This window comes from Eretmochelys imbricata, chromosome 2, assembly GCF_965152235.1.
Source record: "Eretmochelys imbricata isolate rEreImb1 chromosome 2, rEreImb1.hap1, whole genome shotgun sequence".
NCBI classification, from domain to species: domain Eukaryota; kingdom Metazoa; phylum Chordata; order Testudines; family Cheloniidae; genus Eretmochelys; species Eretmochelys imbricata.
In genome coordinates, this window is record NC_135573.1 from 112,273,656 (window position 1) to 112,300,622 (window position 26,967).

At 44.6% G+C, this 26,967-nt stretch overlaps 1 protein-coding gene across 1 annotated transcript; it reads left to right on the top strand.

The window, feature by feature from the left end:
* Positions 1-2,004: 2,004 nt before the first annotated feature.
* Positions 2,005-11,911, top strand: LOC144261266 (transmembrane protein 14C-like). The gene is given in 6 exon segments (XM_077810636.1): positions 2,005-2,103; positions 2,105-2,145; positions 3,580-3,656; positions 6,745-6,846; positions 10,773-10,860; positions 11,098-11,911. Coding segments are annotated over 6 exon segments (450 nt in total). The 5' UTR covers positions 2,005-2,019; the 3' UTR covers positions 11,156-11,911.
* The last annotated feature ends 15,056 nt before the right edge of the window (positions 11,912-26,967 follow it).

Here is a 26,967-nt window from a genome sequence, read left to right on the forward strand (position 1 = left end):
CTATAGGCCCAAAGTTGGATCGTCAACAAAATTTCCATAAGTCAGCAGTCATTACAGCGGCAGTTATCCTAGTTAAGTCTGAAATGAATCTCCTAATGTCAACTGCAGTTTCTCTTTTTATTTATTATTAAAGTTATTGATAACATTCTCAAACTCCTTTTGGGCTGAAAAGAAATGTTTTTCATGTTTGTTTTTAGGTCAGAGGTGACGTTTAAAAAACAACAAAAACCTTTCACCAAAATCCATTAATTAAGCCTTTTTTTTTTTGAGAGGTGTATGCAGTGACAGACCAACCATTTTCTTCCACGTGCTGCTGTCAGATACTTTTAGCAAGTGTAATTCAGCAATAACCAGTGTGAGGGCTGAAGATATATGTGTTTAAAAAAAAAAGAGTTCTGCAAGGTAAGCACTTCTTAGCTGAAACATATGTCCCACACTGTACATTGATAGCATGTTCTTATCACAATAAGTACAGTCTATATGAAACCCATAGTAAAGACCTATTTCTGTTTTACTGAGCAAATCCAGGAGAGAAGCTTCTGATAAGACAGACATGCTGAGCGGAGATCAGAAGAACTGGGCACAATGGCCCATCATCTGTTTATCACAACTGCACCTATTGTGGTTGGTTGGTTTGTCCCTCCTTGGGACCCAGCCAAGAAAAAGAACATTCTCTCTTATTTCAGGTTTCAGAGTAACAGCCGTGTTAGTCTGTATTCGCAAAAAGAAAAGGAGTACTTGTGGCACCTTAGAGACTTAATACATTTAATTTGAGCATAAGCTTTCGTGAGCTACAGCTCACTTCATTGGATGCATGCAGTGGAAAATAGAGTGGGGAGATTTTATATACACGGAGAACATGAAACAATGGGTGTTACCATACACACTGTAACGAGAGTGATCAGGTATTTTATATACACAGAGAACATGAAACAATGGGTGTTACCAGACACACTGTAACCTGATCACTCTCGTTACAGTGTGTATGGTAACACCCATTGTTTCATGTTCTCCGTGTATATAAAATCTCCCCACTCTATTTTCCATTGCATACATCCGATGAGGTGAGCTGTAGCTCAGGAAAGCTTATGCTGAAATAAATTTGTTAAGTCTCTAACGTGCCTCAAGTACTCGTCTCTTATCTCCCCCTGCACCCGTTTTTCATTCTTTTTTTCCTTCATCCTCCTCCTATCAGTAACAGCAAGTAGATGAAAATAAAGTGAGGTACCTTGATTGTTCTTGTAGTCTAACTTATTTTTCTATAGACCCCTTAAAAATTGCTGAGGATCTCTACAGCCCACTTAATAATCTTTCCAAATACTGTAAAAAAAAAAAAAAATGTTGGGGTGTGGGGTCTGGCCAGGAGCTAGAGTGAGGGAGGGGGCTCAGGGTTGGGGGCAGAAGGTTGGGGGTGGAACGTTTACCTGGGGCAGCTCCTATCAGGTGCAGGTGGGAAGGGTGGGGAGTGCAGGAGCTACTGTTTGGTGCTCAGGATGGATGTGGGGGGGGGGGGGTGCAGAAGTCAGAGTATGGGGAGGCTGGAGGTGTAGGGGGTGCAGAAGTTGCTGGGGGGGTTCAAGGGTCAGGGCCCGGGGCTTGGGGTGTGTGAGGGGGTGCAGGGGTCAGGATGGACAGGGGGCTGGGGTTGTGGGGGTACTCACGGCAGGGGGCTGGAGGGGGGATATGCCGCGATTCCATCCCCTTCCCCAAGGTTGCCCCCCGGAGCGTGCTGAGGCTCTGCTCTTCCCCCTCCCCCTGCCGGCAAACAGCTGATGGGCGGCAGGGAGAGAGGGAGGGGCGGATCGGAGCACGCTGGGGGGAGGAGCCTGGCTGCCCAGCTGCAGCCGGAGCCCCAGCGCCAGCAGCACCGAGCTTCTGCCCCCACGGGAACGGGAGCGGGTGGGGGCTGGGCGCCGTGGTAAGTCCAGTCCTGGCGGGGGGTGAGGCGCTCCGCTGCGCGAGGCGGAGGGAGCCAAGCCAGCCCGCCCCCTGGGCCGAGGCGGCGGGAAACCCCGGGCGATGCGCGGCTCTGATTGGCTGGCCCGTCCCGTGCCCCGCCCCGGGAAGGTTCGGGGGTGGAAGGTCGGGGCGCCTCAGGCCCTGGTGCGAAGGTTCCCGCGGCAGCTGGGCTCCAGGGGAGGGCAGGTCAGTGCCGCCGGCCTGCAGTGCACGCGCCCGGCCCTGGGGCTGCCGGGGGCGGGGGGAAGCGGTAGGGGCAAGTACCTGGCTTGGTACTTCTCGCGCGGTGCTGAGCCGAGCTGTGCAGGGGGCTGAGCGAGGCTCCGTGCGCGGGCCGTGGGGTGGGGGCTGAGCGAGGCTGGGCTGCGGGGGCGTGTTTGGAGGGGGGAGGAGGTGTTTTCTGTGTGTTGCGGTTGGGGACCCGAGACCCTGGAGATGGTGACGTTCCCCTCTGGTCACGGCTGGTTCCTCGCCCTGCTCTGTTCTCTGTTTGCTAGCGTCTTGCAAAGTGCTTTCCCGCAGTCACTCTGCATCCCTCTGGGGGTGATCACAGGGGTCTGTCAACCCTTCTTACAGAAACGAGCCTGAACCAGCCCCCGCCTCTGAGTTTCCCCAGGCCGTGGGGAGGTTTGGATCCAGATTTGTGGCTGGCACCTGTGTGTGTACTGGGCTGAACCCAGACCTAGATCCAGACACCCCTGAGCCTGGAGAAAGTTCAGATCCAGATCTGATCATGGCAACATGGCCCAGTCTCTGCCTGTTCAGGGAAGTTCTGGGCTAGAGCTATTGCAGGACCATGAGATTTGTTATACCTTACGCAAAAAGAAAAGGAGTACTTGTGGCACCTTAGAGACTTATTTGAGCATAAGCTTTCGTGAGCTGTAGCTCTGATGAAGTGAGCTGTAGCTCACGAAAGCTTATACTCAAATAAATTGGTTAGCCTCTAAGGTGCCACAAGTACTCCTTTTCTTTTTGCGAATATAGACTAACACGGCTGTTACTCTGAAATCTTACCCCTTACGTTGTCATTATAGGGAATTGCCTAAGATGTTTGACACAGAAACATTACAAATGGCCTCTGTTAAGGAGCAGCTTCAGTACATCTGTCTCAAGCCATTAGACCCTGAACCACCTTCCTAACACGCTGCTTCTCCTTGGCCTTCAGGTTCAGTGTTCATCAAACCCATTTAAAATCTATTTTAATATTCTATACTTAATGTGTGTGATATCCTTTCACTTAGTCCAGAACTGTTCATTCATATGAGATGTTTCTCCTGCTCACTTGCATCCAGATACACTGATATCATGGTATATGCTTTCATGTTCTTAGGATTTTAAGTTTGTGGTGCATGTTTGTTCTTGTTTCTCAGTGATTGCCAATACCTTGTCTAAAAACAGAGCAGTATAGGGAAGTTTGCATTACTGTTGCCCAACCTTTAGTCATTATACAAAAACTATATACATCAATAGAGGACTTCCGTTTCAAGTGTTATCAAGTTAATACCTTTGAGAGCATTAAAGTAAGTTTAAAAATAAATTTACATTTGCATAAAAGCTGCCTCAAGGAAGGAGGGAATGAAAAGAATTAATATAACTCTGATTTCCTTGTTATGTTCCCAGAATGGGTTTGGACTGGATAGGCTTTGGCTATGCAGCATTGGTTACATCAGGTGGAATAATTGGCTACGCAAAAGCAGGTATAGTATTGATAAAGCCTCAAACTCTCTGGTGCATCATTGAATCAGATGTTGGGAAATGGAACCACCCCCACCCCCTCATATAAAAAGCAAAATATCAAGTTTTCTGCACAGTGTAACTTCTTGTAGAAAGAGGCTATCTAAATGTTCATGCTGTTCTTAACTTTGACAGTTTAAGGTTTATGCAGATCTTTCACTGTAGTTGGGAGTGGACAGCTGTAATTTAAGTTGGTGGTTTTTTGTGATAAACTCACAATCAGGCATACTAGTCGTCTACTGATGGCTTTATGTTCTTTGGGTGAATCGCTGTAAGGTTGCTTCAGAAAGGCTTTATAGCTGATGTCTTGAATATCAATGACCTACTTATATATTTTTCAGATAACCTATAAAAAGGTTAATTGCTAGTAGTTTTTAATTTTGTTTTTTACAATTGATACCAACACCCATCTTGTACTCTACAAGTGGTCCCCTTATCACTTCTAAAAATGGTACATTTAGAAGAGTAACTGCAAGTATTTAGGGAGCTCAGCTTTCCATTTTAACCTTTCTGTAAGTAGTGTGACTTGTTTATGCTGTGTCAGAGTTATTTAGCAATATTTCTTTGCAGAGCTGCATTGAATATATTTGCACTTGGAACTTTATTCCCTGATCTGCTGCTTCCAGTTCTGCTTTTCTTGGTTTTCATTCCTTCATACAGAACCGTGGATCATCAGCTATTAAAATTCTTGCAATGGGAGGCCTCAATTCATATGGAAACCCTCACTCAATTTTAGGACAGACCCATGTTTAATGTGGACTGAGGAGTTCGCTGTTACTCGTTGGCCTGCTCCTACATCCCTGAATTCAGTAGGAGTTTTGCCCACAAATATGAATAAATTGGAGCTCCAGAGAGCTTGTTAATGTGCTCCCACTAGCTTGTTTCATCCTGTAGTGTAGGTGACCAGTCAGGATGGAGGTAATGAACAACATTTGGAACTTGCACTGAACTTTTGATTAGTATTTCTCAGAGCACTTTACAAAATGATAAGCATTATTATCCTTTGTTTCCAGATAGGGAAACTGAGACCCAGAATTTAAGTGACTTTTCCAAGGTCATGTGGTAATTCATTGGCCAAGCGAGGCATGGAACCCAGGTCTCCTGACTCCCAATCTGAGAGGAATGATTTTTTTGAGGGGAGGAGTAAAAGCAAGCGAGGTGACTTGACGGGGTATGAGAGACTGCTAATAACTGAGACCTGCCTGTGGCAGTAAAAGTACGGGACAAGCATGTTAAAAGTAAAGGAAGAGTAGCTGAGCAAATGGCTCTGTCCATCATTATATTCACTTTATTCTATAGTTATCTATTTTTAACTTAAACCTGAAAATGTTCAACCAGTCAGATCTCTGACCATTCTGATATCCTTGCAAAAAAGAGATGCCTTATATAATGATGTCACTACTGACAGAGTAGGCTCTTTAATAATTTTTTTCTTTTTTAAAAAATGTTCTCAGTGTAAATTACCTCTATTGTCTATTCCTGTGTGGAGATCCTTATGATCTTGCAATATCACGTTCATATGTCAAATCTATTACTGTAGTGCAAATCTAGGGAGCATTATCTCCTTCATCTTTTATAGGTGGAGACCCTGCCTGACCATATCTTCAGAATGTCCAAGTGTGTTTGTAATAACTTAAGGTTTTGTTTGGCTCCAACATAAGTACTGAAACATATCTTGCCTATGTTGTATTCAATGGGGTGCTCCAAAACCAATCTGCAGGCATGCCAGGGAAATCCTGGCATCACGCTACCTAATCCCCTCCCCACCTCCCATCCCCTGCCCAGTTGTGTTATGGAATATGGCGGGGGGGAAGCGGGTACCATGTGTGAGTAGCTGTGGGCATGGGCATCTCATTACTGTTGATCATTGAGGCAAAATTCAGGTATGTGGTGGCCATTCTGAGGAAAATCAGTTACTCAATTTGAAGGAGAAAGCTGTAGCTACGCTGCTGAACTGGATGGGAATAGAGTAACCACTTGCTAATGTGCGTGTCTTTTCCTTACACAAATGAGTGTCCTGCATCTCCTCTCCCTCCATCCCCTGCTTTATCCCAGATGTGGGATCTGAACCAATAGAGCAGCTGACAATTAATGACTGAAGAATGATCAGCTTCCTACAGCACTAAGTGCTCATTGTTCTGGTAAACTTTGAGTAAAGACTTTTATCATACTAGCCTTACAATTTCAGACCATTTTAGTGGTGACCTGCAAATGGAACAGATGGAATGCTATCACCATTAGCAATAGGCGTGGAATGCAGCTCTTAGCATGGTTGATGAAGGCATTCATCACTTATTAAAGGTGATGACATTTTGTCAGTTCCGTTTACAGGTTATCTACAAATCACTGAGGATAGGACTGGAAATAGCATGCATCTTCTGTCAATAGTGCAGGGTTATCCTTTTGCACTAAGGACCAGATCTAAAGCCCACTGAAGTCCATGGGGATCATTTTTTCCATTGTCTCCAATGGCTTTGGATTTGGGCCTTTTGTGTGTTTAACCTTGAATACTTCTATTAATGGTGCCTTCTAGCCCTTCTTCGTAAGTTGCCTAATCGTCTTGCCTACCTAGTTTAAATTTCCTTTTTCTAATCTCAGATCATTGCTATGTGAGATCTGTACCACCCAACATAATTAATCCCTTTATTTCATGCTAGTACCTCTCAAGAGCTTCTGGAAACATTTGCGGCGGGGGGACGGGACGGGGACAAATTCTTTTACCCATCAAAGGTCATGTCTAATGCTTTTATTCTAGTGACTCTTTTTCTGTTTGTAATTTATCAATGACTTATTTGCATGTTAAAGAACTAAATGCTGTAATGTTACCTGCAACTAATCTAGAGTTATTTGGTACTTTGTTAGGATCTGTATCATGACTTTCTTAATAAAAGCCAGCCTATTCAAATATTAACATCCCTCTCACATTTGATCTAAATTCTAGTCTACCTTATAACAGTGAACGAACATGATTGTTTTGTTTAACTGCTTTGGTTTATGGACCAAGTTTATGTCTGATCTTCTAATAAGTGCAGTATGTTTGATTTATTCAAGGTAGTGTCCCATCTCTAGCTGCTGGTCTTCTCTTCGGGAGCTTAGCTGGACTGGGTGCTTACCAGCTGTCTCAGAATCCAAAAAATGTGTGGCTTTCTCTGAGTGAGTCTACTTTAAAATATCTATGTAAAACAAACATACTGTTATGTTAATAACACTTCAAGGCTGTATATGATGGTGCAGCAGTAGGGTACACCATAGCTAAGATTGTGCTTCAAAGTTCAGTTTTAACCGGGCATTTAAAACCTTTATTTTGTAGAACTCTCACTGGAATGGCAAAAAGCAATACATTGAATATAAACTTAGAGCACTATTTGAAATTTTCATGATGGTTTAATGAAAAATGAATTGATAGAGAGAATAATAAGAGTTTAATAATTATCCCCTTTGCTATGTCTTCCCCACCCCTCCCTGCTAGACTGTCTCACTTTTCTTTGTACTCGTTTGGCAATAAATTTAAATCACCCCAGGCTCTGGCTTTTAGCCACATCGTTGTCTTCATGTACTGATTCCTAGAATATCAGTTATACTGTACATCAGGTGTGTTTGTCTATAGAATATTGTATGACATTTTAGCCTTAAAGGAAAACATATGCCAAGCCAAACCTGCCAAATTTCAGTTTGCAGAAAAATCTGCTGAGGGTATGAATGGTCATCACTTCCAGATAGTGAGAGAGAAACCCTCATCAAATGCTGCCAGTAGCCTAGAGGAAAGAGGAGACCAGGTGGGAGTTCAGCTTTCACCTCTTCTACGTGCTGTTTAAATTCCTCTGCAATTCACTACCCCTATTATTGACTACAGTCATGAACTCCTACCTAGAAGACAGTTAGGAAAGAGCTGTTGACACCACCCTTTTTCCCCCCAGCCCCCTTTCCTTTTAAAATAAGTTAATAGTTTATGCAAGTTCACTACAAATCCAGACCTCAGGTCTAAGATAACAAACCCTAATCTTCCCCACTGCACCACACTGTCTTTCAGAGAGACTAAAACCATTTTGGGTTATCTTGTCCTTAACAGCTGTAAACCACATTCTTGTCCCAGAGCCAGGGGTTCTGATCATCAGTGTTCTACTGCTGACTAGTAAACAATGTAAGTCACTTGGAAGTGTGTGTCAAGTCCTCCTCCAGTGACTGGTCTAGAAAAGAAGTGCTCCTGTAGCTCAAATAATAAGAGCCTAAGTTAGGGGACCTGAAGGTCAAGGAGTTCAAACTCTGCAGCTTCTGGAAGGCGGGAGTGTATGGTTGCATGCAATTCACATAGTGAAAAAAATACTTTTGGTCAGGGTTTTTGGGCTAAAAATTACAATCTGTAATATGGTGTGAATCCCCAAAATACGTTTTGTATTGCAGCCACTTGTCACAACATTTTGTTTGTGTAATCCAATGGAGGCAGGGGGTGTGTGAAGCGTAACCCTCTATGTCTGATCCACAGAGGACGTCCCTCTGTGACAACTCTCAGCTTGAGGGCATACCTCTTCAGAACAAGCTGTAAAATTGCATGCTTTTAGCTCTAGAGGTCATTGGTTCAGTCCTTGGTCTTGGGCAAACTGACGGTTGTCACATGTGCTGGTGTCTTACATTGAGCCATGTGCTTTATACTGGCTGGGAGGAGGGAGCACAATAGGCATATCTGCTGTAATGCAGGGATGACACCCTGCTGCTGCAACTGCTACTTCACAGAGGTTCCCTGCAGCTGACAGGTTATGTTTTCACTGCTAAATCTAGAGGGTTGCTCTTTGTTTACTTCTTAATAATTTATAAATGGGGATAAAATGGTAGGCACTCAGTTTACTGGGGAACATCACAGCCTCTCGCACTCATCATAAGGGTCAATATAGACACTGCTTCAACAGTGCAATTTATTCCTCTGGTTCCCAGGCCGGTGCCACTTCCTTTCTCACTGACTCTTGGGAATTATACACCCAAGCTGTAGTTTAAAAAAAAAACCAAGAAGTTAGCAAACACAAACTAATTTAATGGCAGTTAAGGTTGTGGCACTCCACCCACTCAAACTTTAGAACTATGGAAATAGGTAATGGGGAAAGACTTGTGTATTCCTTTTCACCTTCATATTGCCTATAGCACTGTTGATACGCACTCCAGGGCTCCGTAAGGCTTTTGCTTCCATCTCCAACTGATGCCCCAAAGCAGTACATACCCCACCTTTGTTTAAACTTGCAGTAACACAAAACCTTAATGTCAGCAGTGTTAAGGCAAAATAACTTTCCAAATGTATAGAATGTGTGACAGTCAGATGTGCTGATCTGTTGATATAAAATAGGGGTGGGTAAACTTTTTGACCTTAGGGCCACATCTGGGTATGAAAATTGCATAGCGGGCCATGGATGCTCACAAAATTGGGAGTTGGGGTGCGGGATGAGGTGAGAGCTCTGGCTGGGGGTGCAGGCTCTGGGTTGGGGCCAGAAATGAGGAGTTCAGGGTGCGGGAGGGGGCTCCAGGCTGGGTCAGGAGGTTGGGATGTGGGAGGAGGTCAGAGACGCAGGCTGTGGGTGGCTCTTACCTCAAGCAGCTCCCAGAAGCAGCGACATGTCCCCATCTCCTGCTCCTACGCGGAGGCACGACCAGGCGACTCTGCGTGCTGCCCTGTCTGCAGGCACCGCTCCTGCAGCTTCCATTGGTCATGTGCTTTGGGCGGGGGCAGCATGCAGAGCCCCCTGGCTAACCCTACACATAGGAGCCAGAGTGGGGACATGCTGCAGCTTCCGGGAGCCGCGCGGAGCACGCATGGAGCGGAGCAAGCCCCCGACCCCACTCCCCAGCTGGAGCACCGGAGCAGGGCAAGCCCCTGACCCCGCTCCCCCACAAGAGCTCAAGGGCTGTATTTAAAGGTTGATGGGCTGGCTGCAGGCTGTAGTTTGCCCACCCCGATATAAAAACATAAATTGTTTCCCCATCTTCACATATATACATGTTTGTAAGGTCTTGAGTGGAGATATCTTAATTGCCACTAAATATAATTTTTGTTTGATTACATTTATGGTGATCAGTCCATTAGGACTTAAGGCAGTTTTAACAAAATATTTGTGAAAGGCGACAAGGTTAAATGCCAGTTCTGATCCGTACCCTAGACTACAGTTGTATACAAACTAGGGATCCATCCTGCAAACCCCAACTTGAGTAAATAGGCCCATTAAAATTATTTGTAGAGGATTGAGCAGTGGATTTGTGCACAGATGGATCCGCTAATCAAACCCCCATAAAGGGAGGTGGTAACAGGGGTCTGCCATTCTGCTCACTTTTATGTTTTGCAGTTGTTGCTATGGGCTGGCTACTCCATGAATGGGCTAAGGATTTCATCCTCCATATGTCTTCTGTGCTGAGGAATGAACTCTGCACATTTTTCTAATCACTCAGCTTTTTCAATGGAGGGGTGTGTAGTAGTCAGCGGTTTGGCCCTTCATTTTTAGCAGCTCCATGAATTTGCATGGGGACAGTGCCAGGAATAACTGATCAAGATGGATAATACTCACTCTTAGCTCAGCTAATGGAAGATAGTGCAGGTTCTTGAAATAAATTAACAATACTTAAGGTATATGAAGCGTGCTAAATCTTCAAAGTCTTTTACAAACACAAATTAACTAATCCTCAGAACACCTTTGAGAGATAGGTGAACAAATATATTCTCACTGTTCCACACATGCGTGCGCGTGCACACACACGCGCATTGGGGAAACCGAGGTGCACAAGTTTTGCCCAAAGACTCGGAGGGAGTCAATGCCTTAGTTGTGGTTAGAATAACTTATTTCTGATGAAAGATGCATCTTTTTCCAAGGGAACTATAAGGACACCAGATAGGTGTGTAAAACCTGCGTTTAAAATATTACCCCTTACAGTGGGTTTTAAAAAAAAATTTACAGAGTTTTCTTGATTTTTCTGTTTTATTAAATTAATCGTGTTTCACACTTGATCTATTTATCACTTCTTTTTTGCTCGCTCTGAGTTAGCATGTCTCTCTTGCACACATACCTCTGAAATAGTTCTGACTGGTCATCCGATCTTTCATTTAGTTGCATCTGGAACACTGACTGGAGTTATGGGAATGAGATTTTACAACTCTGGAAAAGTCATGCCTGCAGGATTAATTGCTGGTGCCAGGTACTACACCACATGCTGTTTGTAATCTTACTCCATATGTTTGAGTCACTCCTATTTAATTACATTGGGGTTAAATTACTGTGTTCTAGGATTATAAAATATTTAAATAAGATTCCATGTATCTTTTTAAAACCAGATAATTTCAGTTTTCTACTTATGTTTTTGCGGGGAGTATTTGGAAGTTTGCTCTGCACTTTTTTTAATTTCAATGAACTTACAATGTTTTCCTTTAAACAGTCTGTTAATGGTTGGGAGACTTGGACTGAAGATGATTGAAAAGCCCCATGAGCCATAATTGTGACTTAATGTGTCAATAGGAAACCTGAAAATGCAGCTGCCTGAATATACAGAGAGTACACAACTGTTCTTACATCAAATAACGTTTTTTTCCAAGATGGGGAAATTTGATGGCATGGGTAAATGTTAAGTGTACAAAATATCATTTGTTTCAGCAGTCAATATTTATCCCTACTTTGTTCTGAGAAGTTGGGTTAGTGTTAGTTTAAATTTCTCCTAATACATCTTTCATTAACCACTCCCATTTTGAGCAGTCCAAAAAAAAAAAGTATAGACAACGTATGAGGGCTAGGGAACTGGTGCCTAACATCATGATAAAGACAATTCCCACTGTGGGCCAATAGGAGTACTTGGTCAAATACAATACAAATCTGTATGGTTACTCTGCATGCAAACTATCAGAAAGCTTTACCTGACTGCGGTTTGGCTGTAAGAATGTCTAACACCAACTGAATATTTTATTGCAAAATTATGTTAAGCAAAATGTCATTTAAAGGAGATTGATCTTTATACTAATAAAACCTGAGAATTTATATTGCAAAACTATATCCTTTATTGGGCAAGTCTGGATTGGGGCAGGTTTGTGCCCTTCCTGTGGCTTACCTTTTCTTAAGAAAATCTTTTCAGTGCACTGTTCTCCAAATGCAGTCTTTGATCATGTAAAGAAAGGTAACTTTTTAAATGGCGGGGAAGAAGACAGAATTACGTGTGTACATTGTGTTAACACTGCATTAAAGACTCTTTAAAAAAGAAACCTCTATTGTGGATAATTTCAGCAAGATTTATGCAAGAGTATTTGAACTGTTGAAGTCAGCCTAAAATACACAATCACTTGCATTTTCTATTCGGAGTATAAAATCAGTTCTGTAGTTCTGGTCTTCCCTAATCACCCTTTAGTTTCTAACAGTGCTTGAGCATTTGTAGCATCTCTTCAGTTAATGGACACAGGTGTGACTTTATTTTGTAATCATTAACATATCTCTGCTTTCTGTGCAGTCTGTGGCTTAAACTGTAGTACAGCTGTGGAAGATAGGGTTGATCCAGTACAGTCTTATAGTATAACATCTTTATAGTAATTTATAATGATATTTATGCTGACTTGAAATATCCTAAAGTGTTTTACAAATACCAGAATCCCTTCACCCAGTAACAAAATGCAGCCACTTCTTGGGTGGAACTGAGCACCTGTTTAATGATGGTTTCCACCTTAGGGCTCTGAATCGCCGACGGGAATGCTTGGGTGTTAGCCCCATTCTGACTCTCGTCTTGGTTTTAAACAGTTCATACTGGCTCATTTGTGCCTTAGGCATTTCAGCCGCCACCTCAGCTAAGGGTCCACTGAGCTGCGGCCTCAGCTCTATCATGTATTGGTCTGTAGAGATGCTGTACCCAAGGCAGGCCCTTTCAAAGTTTTCTAAGAAGGCCTTGGTATCATCACCTGCCTTGTAGGTGGGGAACTTTCTGGGATGGGAAGTGGTACCTGGAGAAGGATTGCTAGGGTTTGTTGGTATATTCTGCTGAGCCCTTGCCTTCTCCATCTCCAGTTCATGCTTCCTCTCTTTTTCCTTCTCTTCCTCCACATGCTTCCTCTCTTTTTCCTTTGCCTCCATAGCTCTCCTGTAAGCAGCCGCTTGGTGGTGTTCTGCCTCTTTCGCTGCCTCCCTTTCTTTGTCCTTTGCCTCCATTTCTCTCCTGTGAGCCGCTTCTAGGGCTCTTTCGGCTTCTTTCACTGCCTCCAGTTTGGCTAACTCCAATTTGTGTAGTGCCTTGGTGTCTGTCATCTTTACCTCTCTGTTTTTAACTAACTTTACACCTGAGGGTTAGAAATAAAACAAACAAAACTTGGCTTGTAAAATTTTGCTGTGCTGTAATAGGCTACCTATATTCTCTGATAGTGATTGTCAGCCTACAGAAAAATCCAAAAAAAAAAAAAAAACCTTAACGCCTTTGTCTCCAGGCAAATAGGCAGAGAAAACCCCTCTAGTTACTTTTAGGTTAAAAAAAAAAAATTAAAAACACGAAGCATGTTATACCCAAGGTGGATTTAGGTCACCAGAATCTAACCAGTTAGAATCTGGCCAAGATTCCAGGATTAAAACCCATTACTCTGGGGGGGGGTGGGGAGATCTTAATAAGCATAAGTGTTCAGAACCTTAGGTTTTATCCCAAAGATAGCAACAATGACCACTGCTACCATAGTGCGGTACAAAGACTGCACTGATTTGGGAAGGGGAGGGCTACCTACTGACTCAGCAACACCGCTATGTTCAGCAGCTGATGTTTTCCCTGAATTCCAGTAAATTAAAAGCTTACTCCTTCAAGTTATCAAAACCCATTTCACTGTTAGCAGAAATAATGTGAGCAGAAAACTGAGCTTTGAAAGCAAACTGCTGAGGAGGAGAAAGCCTTAGTTAGCTGGGGAAAAAACTTGGTTATATCTTGGAAACCATTTCTCTTTTAACAAGGATCTGCCTTGCATTACCCCTTGCTCTAAGAATATAGCACGTGACTCCCTGTTTTTAATGCAAAGCATCCACCAAGCTATCATTCTGCTGGCGGCTTTAAAAGTGCCATTTGCCATGTCCTAGTTCTGTCATTTATTGTGCTGTGAGCTGATGGCACCTTGGCATCTCTGGCTGAGGATCAATACCTGCTCAGAAATATGGCCTGAGGTATTAAGCAGTATCATTTTACAGTGCTAAACTTCCTAGCTTGCCGGCTTTGCTCTCTGGTTGAACATTTTAATCTTTAGGAAAAGAAGGACCAGGCACCCTCCAGGCAGTTATTACTAAGATGGAAAGTCTTTGTTCCTTAACATCCCCCATCACACGGTGTATCTGTCCTATAGCACTCCCTTCTGGCCAAGTGTGATGCTACAGATGCTCGCTTCCTCAGTTTCCCCCAATGTCATCTATAAATTAAGATTTTTTACATAAGGAACAATACTCCTGAACGGTCTAGCTTATTAACTAAAGGTCCAATGAAAAGAGAGCCTTTACCCCAGCACCTTAGCTGGGAGACTGAGTCAGTCTCACTTTATCCATTCTCATCTGGGTCCATCACTTCCCTTCAGCAAGGTTCTCTCAGTTCAGGTCCTTTCCCTGTAGTAGGGTCTCTTACAATTAAAAAATCTTTCCTTGGAGCCAGGCTGGGCAGAGATCTGTCAGCAGCTGCTCTTCTATGGGGCAGCATCTAGTTTCTGACAGGTGAGGCTTCCTGTCACTGTTTGGCAGTTCCCTGTCACTGTTTGGCAGTTCCCTGTCACTCAGAGCAGTGGCTCTGAATGAGGGGTCCACCAAGTAGGGCAGGTTTTAGACTCGCGGGGGCTCAGGGCAGAAAGCCAAAGCCCAAGCACTGTGGGGCTGAAGCCTGAGCCCGAACAATTTAGCTTAACAGGGCCCCCTGTGGCATGGGGCCATAGGCAATTGCCCTACTTGCTCCCCCCAACACTGGCCCTGGCTTTTATATACAGAAAAGCAGTTGTTGTGGCACAGCTGATGTCATAAATATAAAGGGAAGGGGAACCATCTTTCTGCATACAGTGCTATAAAATCCCTCCTGGCCAGAGGCAGAGCCCTTTCACCTGTAAAGGGTTCAGAAGCTAAGATAACCTCGCTGGCACCTGACCCAAAATGACCAATGAGGGGACAAGATACTTTCAGATCTGGAGGGGGGTGGGGAACAAAGGGTCTGTCTGTCTGTGTGATGCTTTTGCTGGGAACAGATCAAGAATGCAGCCTTACAACTCCTGTAAAGTTAGTAAGTAATCTAGCTAGAAAATGCGTTAGATTTTCTTTTGTTTAATGGTTTGTAAAATAAGCTGTGCTGGAGGGAATGTATATTCCTGTTTTTGTGTCTTTCTGTAACTTAAGGTTTTGCCTAGAGGGATTCTCTATGTTTGGAATCTGATTACCCTGTAAGGTATTTACCATCCTGATTTTACAGAGGTGATTCTTTTACCTTTTCTTTCATTAAAATTCTTCTTTTAAGAACCTGATCCAAGGGTTTGGGTCTGTGTTCACCTGTACCAATTGGTGAGGATTCTCATCAAGCCTTCCGCAGGAAAGGGGGTGTGTGTAGGGCTTGGGGGGCCATTTTGGGGGAAGACGTCTCCAAGTGGTCTCTTTCCCCTGTTCTTTGTTTAAAACGCTTGATGGTGGCAGCGTACTGTTCAAGGACAAGGCAAAGTTTGTATCTTGGGGAAGTTTTTCACCTAATCTAGTAAAAATAAGTGTAGGGCATCTTTCATGTGGATCCCCACATCTGTACCCTAGAGTTCAGAGTGGGGAAGGAACCTTGGCAGCTGGGCTGTGGAGTTTTTTATAGCATGTTGTGGGGCGGGGCTTCAGAGTACACTACGGGCCCCTTCCTTTGATAAGCTCCTTCCCTCAAGAGCTTCTTGTCTCTGGGAACCGCCTCAGCTGGGCACTGGTAATCCTTTATCAGGCTAATTAACTGCCAAGCAGCCACCTCAGGATTTAATTACTTCCAGAATCCAGGTGTGTCTGAGCTGGCTTGTGCTCTTCTAGAGGAGACTGTCTGAGGTAGGCTGGTCCCTGACTCCCCTGCAAGAGCTAGCCCCTGTGACACCCCCTAAAAAAATAAAATGTAAAATGCCAATTTAAGAACCGGCACAAAGGAGTGTGGGAGGTGGTGAAAACTCCACCCCTCCTGCTTTTCAGATATGCCACAATGGAGTAGATCAAACGTCCTTGTGTTCTGGTGCCAGATTCCCCGCTCTGCCAGATGTCCTGTGTGATCTTGGGCACATCACTTATTCTCTCTGTGCAACTGCTCCCAACTATTAAAATGGAGATAATCATAGTTTCTCCCATAACAAAACTCACAAGGGTTCCAGCCCTGCCCAATATTCCTCCACCTAACATCTGGCAACAGAAACGGCCAACAAACTCATCACTAAGGTCCAGCAAATGCCACGCTTGCCACTGTTCAGAAGTAGGTGAAAGGCACCCTGCCACTGGCTGCGTAGCAGAAATCCTATCTGGACAGTGCTGCACATTCTCCCTCCAGCAGATAAAACAGCAGCTCACTGTGGCAGAGGGCCTCTGCCACTACCCAAAACTCCCACGTCAGCAGGCCAATAGAAAGACTACCTGACTTGGAGCTTCTGTGCTGCCTCTGGAACCAGCTTAACAGTTTCAGGTGTGGTGCAGGTTGCTGTCCCAACACCGACCATGCTTGGGACATCCAGCACTGCACACATTGCATCAGTGGGGCTGTGGAGGATGCTGTGCACATGCCAGATGGTTGCTCTTTGTGCTGGGTTCCTTGGAGGTCTTCCCAAGCTGAACACTGCTGAGTCAGAAGCCACTGGGTGGATCAAGACCATTTACCTAGTTTTGTTTTTTATTTTGTTTATCCTAAACCTGGCCTTGCTTGTCTTGCCCATGTGCAATTGCGTGCGCTCTCTCTCTCTCTCTCTCTCTCTCTATATATATATACACACACATATATATAGTTGTGCACACACACACGCACCCTTTGTCCAGCATTTCTATTTGGAGTGTAAGCTCCAAGGCAGTGACTGACCCTTATCGTGTGCTTGTACAGTACCTAGCATAATTGAGTCCCAATCTCAGGAGCTAGGGCCTCCAGCTGCTACTTTTTCCTCCTAATAGTTAATATAGTTTTTATTTTTAATTTGGTAGAGTATTAATCTAATGGAAGGATCAAAGTAGGACAAATGTATATTTGGAGGAATCAGTGTCACCGCTAGGTCACCTGACAGAGTAATGTAGTATATCACAACTGTGGCTGTATTTTGGAGGTGTCAGTATATTTTAAAGATTGCAGCATAGGTGGGGAGAGCAAGGAGCTCAGGGTTCTATTCCCAGCTCTGACACTGTTCTGCTGTGTGAACTTGGGCAAGTCACTTAACCTTTCTGTACCTCTAATTCCCCATCTGTAAATGGGGGAAGCTTATTCTATCTACCTCACATGAGCTTCAGGAGGCTTATTTCATTAATGTTTGTAAATCACTATGAGGTCCTTTCCTGCAAAGTGCTGTATAAGTGCAAATCATTCTTACAATTTCATTTTATTTTATCCCCCTGGGATCAGCATACGGATAGTCCTTTCCATCAAATGATCTCGTCCTGTGTCTCCTGGTGGAAGACGGGTGTCAGGCATATCTGTGGCATCATTTCCCCCCTGCCTTTGCTGAGGGTTTTTGGGGTGACGGGAGATCTTTGGCTAGGGAGCAGTATGCCAGAAGTGGGGTTTATTTACATATGCACCATGACAGCCATGCTGTCCAAAAGGAGCCTGGGAGTAGTCGTGGAGGTAAAGGACCTCTCCGTAGAAGAGGCAACTCAGTGTACTTCCCCAGCTGCTTCTTAGTCCCACAAGCTTCAAGGTCCATTGTGGGAACTAGAGTGAGACTGTCATTGTCATTTCCATTGCAATCAGACTTGAATATTAAGTCAGCTCTATGCAAACACCCTTGAGGGAGGTATAAAATAAAGGTACAATGCTAGTTCTTTGCTTTAAAGTTGACCTGCAAAACAAGAAAAATACTGGGCTTGTGATTTTTTTGGCTTCTTTAGGGTGTATAAAGAGACTACTAAGCTTTTTTTTTTAACTGTCTGTCTGTCTTTTACATTAGAAATTCAGGTCCTTTCTAGGCTGGAAGATTCTATGATAAATGGAGCACGAGTGAAATGATGACATCACAAGAGCCCTGAGGCTGAAAGCTACGCACTAGAAAGGGAAAGAAGTTTTAGTCAGATGATCCTGTATTTCTGTTAGCACCCGCTTAACTCCAATATCTGATTAACATTTGGGAAAAAAGGAAGCCTTTATATTCATGATATTTCTAAGAGATCAAGCAGCAGTAACCAACCCTCCAGGTCCCTTTATAAAGAAGCACAGAAAGGCACATGCCCATGTTTAAAACAAAAATCATTGCAGGTCATTTTTAAGACTCAGGGCTTGTCTACACAAAAAAGTTGCATGACCTTAACTAGTATAGTTAAAGCAGTACAACTCTCCACCCCAAGAGTGGGAAGAGTTATACTGCTTATCAAGGTACTTTTTCCTGTATAGCTACTTCTGTATGGGAAGGGGAATAAGTATTATAAAGCATCTTTATAGCAGTATAACTGTGTCCATGGCGGTGGTTCCACCATGAGGGCCATGCTGCCTGGGTGATGGAGTAAGACTTGTGACATGTACATAAGATATGCTATAGTCAAACAATTTATTGGGCTTTAAACAGGGATAGCTGGGTGAAATTTAATTGCCTGGAATATACATGAGGTCAGATTAGATGATCTAGCAGACCCTTCTGGCCTTAAACTCTCTGAATAATTATATTGCTAAAAAAACTCACCCCTAACTGAAATAGTTATACCAGTGCAAGATGTGTGTGAAGACCAGGCCTTTGTGTATTAAGTAAAGGTTTCCAGTGATGGTCGAAGAGGGGATAGAAGAAAAGCTGCTGTTAACCTACTGCTCCATGTATCTCCCCACCTTGCTTCCTGTGATTAGGAAGATAATACACGGACACAGAATAATTCACACAGGCTTTCTATTAAGCTTGAACTATGTTTTCACATGTAGTGTTCTGCCCTTCAGAAATGGTGAGGGTTTGTTGAAAGCTTGGGCAAGTTGCAGCAACACTTGTTTCAGGGGTTTCACAGGACTCTTCTATATATGCAATGCATTTTCTTGGCAGCTGCAAGGCTCATATTTTTGATTAAGTGGGACAACAGAGGGCACTAGAACTGCAGCTATGTTTATAACAGGAGAAAGCAAAATATTTATTATCAAAGACAACAGAGTGAAGAGAATTCCTTCAATACACATCCCCTTATAAAGGCAGGAAATTGAACATGTGGGAAATGCTTCTACCCCTCGATCCTAGTGAACAATCCCCTACTCAGAGCTGCAGAGGAAGGCTAATAATAATTATATTAATAAAGAAAATTCAGTAGAAACCCTGACATTCTTTCCCATATGCCCTGCAGAAAATTCCTTCCTGATTTTATATCTGAAGATCAGTTTAGCTTTGCTCATGTGAGCAACATCATGGTAGTTAAGCATCTAATCCTACTGATACAGTACGTGGAGATAATACTGATGTGTAAGCAATTGACAAGTTGAATTAGGTTCTGCTGTACTATTAGCAGAAGGGAATTAAATCATATAAACAACATAGCCTAGTCACCTGTTCAGTGTATAAACAGGGAGAGGATGCAGGATATCTTTGCTCTTTAAGCAGGGACATTATCAGATAATACTAGGCAATGGCTTGAATCAGCTTTCTGCTGCAAGTAACATAAAAACATCCCTTAGTTAGTAGGGTTATTGGATCTGCCAAAATTATCAGTCCCCTTCACATGCTCCCCTGTAAATATGAACAGCGTCCTTTGGGCTTGAACCAAGTATTGTTTCATTAATATTCAGCACCACATCTAGCAGAGAAGAAAATTACACCCAAGGAAGAGAGGAGATAGATGAAGAGCAGTGGGAAGAAAGTAAATGCTTCTAAATTCTAAAGTGAAATTTTTCTTTGCTGACTCCCCCCTCCGCCTTCCTCACCCTATATAAAGAAACTGCCACATGACATGTACTGCAGATGGATTACAAGTGTTTTATAAGTAATCACACTAGTCGGATTCACAGCATATAGTATTTGCCAGTCAGTACAATGTGGATATGGTCCCTGACTGGGGCTTCTAGTTGCTACTGCAATACCCCTTAATAATTAATAATCATACCCAAATTTTTATATTTAATTAGTTTGGATTGGGAAGGTAATCCACAAAATTGTTGAGGAAAGAGTGAGATTAGTCCATATGGTCTTTTTGTTTTCTTTCCTTGGCCCTATTCTCCACAAATAGAAGATTTTTATGACTGGGAGTCAGAGCTCAGACATCCTGGTGATGGATGAAGAACAGTAACATAAACCTCCCCTACTAATTTTGCTCCTATCCACAAAGCTGCTGCTAACATGATTGTCCTGGCCTGTCAATCTGACCACGACATCCCTATCATTTACCCTCTCCCCTGGCTCCCGATCCTCCATCACATTTAAACTTAATGTCCTTGCCTTCTAGACCCTACATCACTTGCTTCCTTCCCGTTTACCCAACCTGCAGGCAGATCTTCAGTTGGTGTAAATTGTCATGGCTGGTGTATTAATAGTTTACACCAGCAGAGGATTTGTTGCTGGGTCTCCCATTGCATCAACTTCTACCCCATTAGCTCTGCCCATGATACAGCCTTGGTGCCTTGTTGATCTGTTTCTCCCATAAGTGTCTCATTGCCTTTTTCACACTGCCCTGCCTGTGCTGGTTTGCTGAAACTCTACCTTTCTCTTCACTCATCTCCCTCCTGAAAACATGTGATGCCTATGAAAAATTAGTCAATAATAGTCACTAACTTCTAGCTCTACTTCTGTCTAGATTTAGAAGTAACTAAACAGAATTGCCCACAATGTGCACATGACAGGCCTGAGTATCCACCCTGCTGTATTGCTGTAATCCTCCATCTTTCCTCACCCCACTCCAGCCTTGCTTGCTGTGTCACATCTACAATGTAGGCCCTGATCAAGCAAGCTGGTTCATGGCTGTGAACATCATTGAAGTCAATAGTTTTCAGTGTTTGGCCCAGGTGGTTCAGCTTGCAGGACCAAGGCCTCAAATTGTAAGTTCTTCAGGGCAGGGCAGGGACTATGTCTTCTGGAAACACCTACCACACTTTTGGGTAGCATAAAATAATAAATAGTTAGATACAGGAGGTACATAGTGGTCCAGATTCTCAGGCGGCACAGAGGGAGCGGAAACCTCTCCTAAGTCCCCAGCTGGGGATACTTCCAGTGAAGGGGAGTCCCTGACAGGCCTGGAGCCAGCTCCCGCAACTATCTCCCTCTGGCCCAGCGTGTATTGAGAATGTGCAGGTGTGTGTCTGGGAGGTGCAGGCAGAGTGCATGGTTGGAGCACTGAGCACTCTGGCAAGCCCTATCTAGCACATGGTAGCTAGGTGACCATTGCCAGGTGGCATGGTTTATAGCAGGCTATGTGAAACTGCTTCAGGGCCAAGGCAGAATGAGGGCGCAGAAACTGGCTCCCTGCCAGGCCCCTGCCCCCACTCTGCTATGTCCAGTGTTAGCTACATGCAGCAGAGATCTGGTCCAGCATGTTGAGTGCTTTTCTGCTAATGACAGTGGGGATTTTATCACAGTGTTGTTCCATGATGCTCACGCACAGCGCGCACACTCTGTGCACTCTGACAGGCATCTGTACACACATGCGCAAGGACATCCACGCGGCTCCCTCTTTGCTCATGGTTTTCTTCTTTGTTAGCAGCTGCTGCCACCCATTCCTGTTTTCCTGCCCTCTTGCACAGTCTCTCGTCGACCAAATGCTGAACAGCAGCTCCCCCAAACAGCCCCCGGAGTCGCTGTGGCAGAGATGGCGGTGACCTGCAGTTGTTCCTATATTGCTTAGAACGATAAACATGAGGCTGTTAACTTTTTTACAGAGGGGGAGGGAGATGGCCAGAGAGAGAAAAAGAAATATGAGTTAACAGGAAATAGGAACAGGAGCCATGGATTTTATTCAATGTGTTTGATTTATAGAATATGTCCCCCTGGGCTTTCCGCAAGGTGAGAGTATTAATTATAAATCTGCATTAGATCTGAAACTCAAGGCACAGATACTGTATTGTATCTTCCCTACAGAGCCAACACTCTCTGCTCAGCATAACCCCTCCTCCCAACCCTGAAATGGGCAAGTTATGAAAAGGAAAGGTCAACCATGCACCCTCCCAAGACACAATACTCAGGGTAAGAACCAAGCTAGGAAAGGAAAGGGTTAGTCATTTAAACAGCCTTGTTAAACAAGACCTAATTAATGCTAATCTCTCCCTTTTCCCCATCCCAAATTAGCACATCCATAGTGCAGTGTGCAGGGAGAAGAGCGCAGAGAAGAGCAGGGGAGAGGTCAGACTAGCATTAATTGTTTCTAATTTAGCGGGGCCATTTCAAGTGACCTCATTCATTGAGCTTTCACTGAGTCTTGTTCTAAAATCCAAGATGGCGACATGGTGAAAAAGCTCTCCATAAGTCACTCTTTACCTCAGGAGTGTTTGCTGTTCTCTGGCTCTTTATCAAACATTGTCTGATATGGAGGTAGACATTGAAGTTCCGGTACAGTCCATTCCAGAGACAGAGTGAATCCAACTGTCTCCTGAGCTGCTCCATGTCTACAAAAATCTGAACAGCGTGGGGAGGAATTAAGAACTAAAGCAACAGAAATTGACGTAAAAAGCCAGAAGAAAGCAACTATGACAAGTGTGTTCTCCCCTGGGTTTCCAGTCTCCTGCTTTGAGAATTCAGCTCTCACCTTCTGAGACAAAGAAACCTGCAGGCCTGTTTCAAGGTAGCTCTTTTACAGGGGTCATTCCTTGCCTCCTGGCTGACTTTTTCCTCTCCCAGAAAAGCTGTTTGTAAATGAGCTGTTTGTTTAATATAGGCTTAAGAGCCTGACTGTGGAACTATTAGGCTATGTCTTCATTGTAAAAAGAGAGAGCCAGCTATCTTGATGTAAAACCCAAGTGGGAGCAAGGCACAGGTAGTTTTAACTCAGTGTAGCTAGTTAATCCCAGGTGGCTGAATTCAACTACCGCTATTGAGCTATACTGATTTACACCAACTGAGACTCTACCCCTTTATCTCCTTCTCCTACCTAGTGATTTAGAATGTGCCTTTCCCCTTTAAATAGAAAGATCTACAGAAAAGAGGGAGTTTTTTTAGGGATTGGGGATTGGTAGAAATGCAAACACTCCCTTGCTTCCTGCCAATGCTAAAAGACACCTCCAACATGGGGGCATTTCCTCACTGAGGATATATTTTTGTGTTCATTTCTCAAGAGGCTGCTGTGAAATGTATTGAAAATGAGACAGCTGAGGCAATAGCTTCCTCTGGAGAAGAGACTGAAGCAGACCATTTTAGTCACTGTGTACGTTGTAGACTCGTGTTGTATAATGCAGTTACAATTTGTAATAGAAAATAGCACCAGGCCAGATTGCACCTGTAGGACCCAGGAGTGGAATTCCCCCTCCCTGCATAAAAGGTGGGGACCAGTTGTTTCCAGGGCCCCTGATAAGGAGTGAGGAGGGTTGAGGTGGGATAAATGGGATGGGTTTGGTGAGGGAAGCGCACTGGCACCTACTAACCCCATGGGACACTTAAGACTTGAGTCTGTGGCAGTGTAACTGCCAGGTTGCCTGGGGGCCCATAGCTGGTACTGAGGCACAAACACCCTGTACCACCAGCAGATCCCTGAGATCTTTATGGATCTTGGGGGATCTGCAGTGTTTGGGTGCTGGACTCCCAGGGAGGATTTCTGTGGAAGCTCTGTGAGGTGAACATCAATGAGTTTCCTGGATATCCCCATCTGGATATTTCCATGTAGGGTTGTGAACTACACCATTGTTGTTTCCTTTTGTTCTCCTCAGCAGGGTGAATGAAGCTCCATGTGGTTCGGGCTTGTTAGTCTATTGCTCAGTGTATATCTTACAAGAGAATGAAACTGAGTAATTTCAGTCACTGGCCTATATTTCAGCTGCCTCTGTGGGCACAGTTGAAGAGTTGAGGAGCCCACAAAGAGTGACTTGAGGCTCCCTCCCTCTGGAGGTGGTTCTAAACCAGTCCTGGCCCTAGCATAGTTTAGAGCAGCCTCAGGACTCTTTTAAAGTATGTTGGTTGTGTGAATCCTGCAGGGACCAGTATGGCAGCTGAGAATAGCCAGAGTGCTGTCGCACTTCAGTCACAACTCCAAGCCTGCTAAGGCAGGGACCACAGTGTGGGTGGCATAGGAGCTAATTAAACAGCTCTATGTCACTTGTGGACTCCCCCATGTTGAAAAATCCCCAGCTAGGGAAATCTGCGGGCTTTCCAGCCCTTTGCAGTCCAAAGCATTACAGAGGGGTTGGATCAAGGAAGAGACTGTAACCTCTATGTTTTGTGTTCTCTTAGTCTAGTTTGTAATTGAAAATAACAATTATTTTTCTCTTTTGTGTTGACATACCAAAAAAATGGTATATGGATTTTGATCTCTTTATAAATACGCTCTGTGTATGTCTAAGAAACCCACACTGTAATGCCAAATAATATTCTGCTAGCACTTTATTTATTATTAGTGTATTACAGTAGTGTCTAGAGGCCCTAACAGAACTTGTGGCTCCATTTTGCTGGCACTGTACAAACACAGTAAGTCTCTGTGCCAAAGACCTTACAGTCTAAACAGATGGGAGAAGGAGAGAAAGGGAGATTTGTTTTTAATGGTTACTAGTAGATTTTTAAGTTGGTACTAGGTAGGGTTGCCAACTTTCTAATTGCATAAAACTGAACACCCTTGCCCTGCTCCTGCCCCGCCCTTTTTCCGAGGTCCCGCCCCCACTCACTCCATCCCCCCTCCCTCCGTTGCTCACTCTCCCCCACCCTCACTCACTGACTCATTTTCACCAGGCTGGGGCAAGGGGTTGGGGTGCAGGAGAGGATGAGGGCTCCGACTGGGGGTGCAGGCTCTGGGGTGGGGTCATAAATGAGGGGTTCAGGGTGCGGAAGGGGGCTCCAGGCTGGGGCAGGGGGTGGGCGTGCAGAGAGGGCATGAGAGCTCCGGCTGGCGGTGCGGGCTCTGGGGTGGAGCTGGGGATGAGTGGTTTGGAGTACAGGAGGGGGCTCTGGTCTGGGGCCAAGAGATTTGGGGTCGGGGGGGGGACTCAGGGCTGGAGCAGGGGGTTGGGGTGCAGGAGAGGGTTCAGGGTGCGGGCTCCAGGCGGCGCTTACCTTACCAGGCTTTCACATTATTCAGAGGAAGGAAGAAGCGTTAGTGCTCAAACCATGACCCACTTTCATATTCACAAACACGCTTCCCGGGCTGGCCAGGCCCGGGGATAGGAGAGACAGAGAGAGAGGTGGATGGGAGGTTATCCTGTGCACAGGTTGTCCAGAGATACACCGCAAAAATCTCCAACTTGCTTCCACTCTTGGGAGGGTTGTTTTTTTTTTTACTCCCTGGGGTCTCTTGGGGCATCCCTTTCAGAGTCCTTTGCTAGGTATTCCAGTCCAAGCTGGCTGCCAGTGGTTTCTTCAGCGTCCCCAGACCACACCGGCTCCAGGGTCACAAAGGCAGACTGTTGGGTCTCACTGGGCAGCCAGCCTTCGCAAATGTAATCTCAGTCCTGCAACTTGTTTTGCCTTTGTTTTGCCTCTGTCTATATTTTTCACAGCCAGCTGGGGCTGAAATCAGTTTTTTTTTTGTTTGCTTGGCATGGTCTGTGTTGATTCTTGACCTTGAACACAGAGCAGCTTTCTCTTGATCTCTAGGCCAAGCCGACTTTTCAGATTAATCCGTTCCTTTCCCTCCTCGCTTTCAGCCTTAACTAATTGGGGGTATAAAGGAGCGGAGGGAATTGCTCGGGTAAGGAGGCATCCAGATGTTTTGCATTTAGTTTTCAAATCCTGTACTTGAGTTTTTAAATTTTTCCTGGGAGTCCTTCAGACACTGCACTCGAGACTCATGGCGTCTCTTTGTGGCTTCCTCCCACCAATAAACAAATTGCTCCCACTGTATGTCAGAGGCTTTTAGTGATGTAAGGGTTCCTCTGAGATATATGATTTTATCTAGATTGAAGGTACCTTCTAGTGGGAATTATTTAGATGGATTATCACATGTATAAAAACCTCCAATTTTCTAAATACCTGCAGGTCCTAGGACCATAACGCACATACATTAGTACGCAGGGGTACCCTTCAGTGTTGGGGGGGAGTTCTTAGACTGCCCATCCATTTTGCAATCACACAGGGGAGTGCCGTGGCCGCTCAACGGCTCATATGGGACCGCTGTCCATTCGGTGGCTCGTAAAGTAGGGAAGTCGTTCACTCACTCACGCCTCAGGAAAGGGTCCACTGGGTCACAGGTTCCACCGATTAGCGGCTTAAGTCTGGACCTGCTCAGTGACTCATAAGTAAGGACAAATTCTCCGCTGGGTCACAAGGTTTGGCTGATCCCCCCCCTTGCTTTCAGAACTCCCACGTGGGGTAGCCCTGGGGCGGCTGGAGTCAGCTTACGTCTTAGACCTGGTCAGCAGCTCATACCACTCATTCATTCATTCTCACACACACACACACACACACACACTCATTCCCCATATCTAGATGCATCTCATTTAACAATAACCTTAATTCTTTATGTCCAGACTTAATACAACCTTTCCCTTATTTGAGGCGGCAAAAAACCCCTCCACACCGATGCATTAACCTTACTTGAGAGTGGCAAACTATTCCTCAGAACCGCATGAACTAACCTTACTTGAAGGCAGCAAAACATTCCTCAGAACCGCATTGCATCTGATCTTGTTGCTTAATCAATAAATTCGCATGGCGTAAGCCCCAAAGTGACAGGCAGCCCCACGGGCAGTCCTCCTCCGATACCCCAATAGAGATTTCAAAAGGTCGCTTAACTCTGTTGTGATGTCATGGGCTTCGAAGGGGAACGGTCCGTAGTAGTTGTTCCTGTCTCAGCCGGGCGTTGCCATCTGAGTCACGGCACCAAATTGTGGAAGAAAAATGCAGTTTTCACTCTTAGGTTGTTTGCAACAAGTTATTCACAAACAGTTTATTCTCAAGCAATTGCAAGGGGGAGAGTGCACATGGACAGGGATTCCCCCTTCCTAGGCAGGTCTCTGCTAGGTAAATAATTAGAGCAAGCATTTATACCTTTTCATAGAATAGGGTTGGAAGGAACCTCAGGAGATCATCTAGTCCAACCCCCAGTTTTT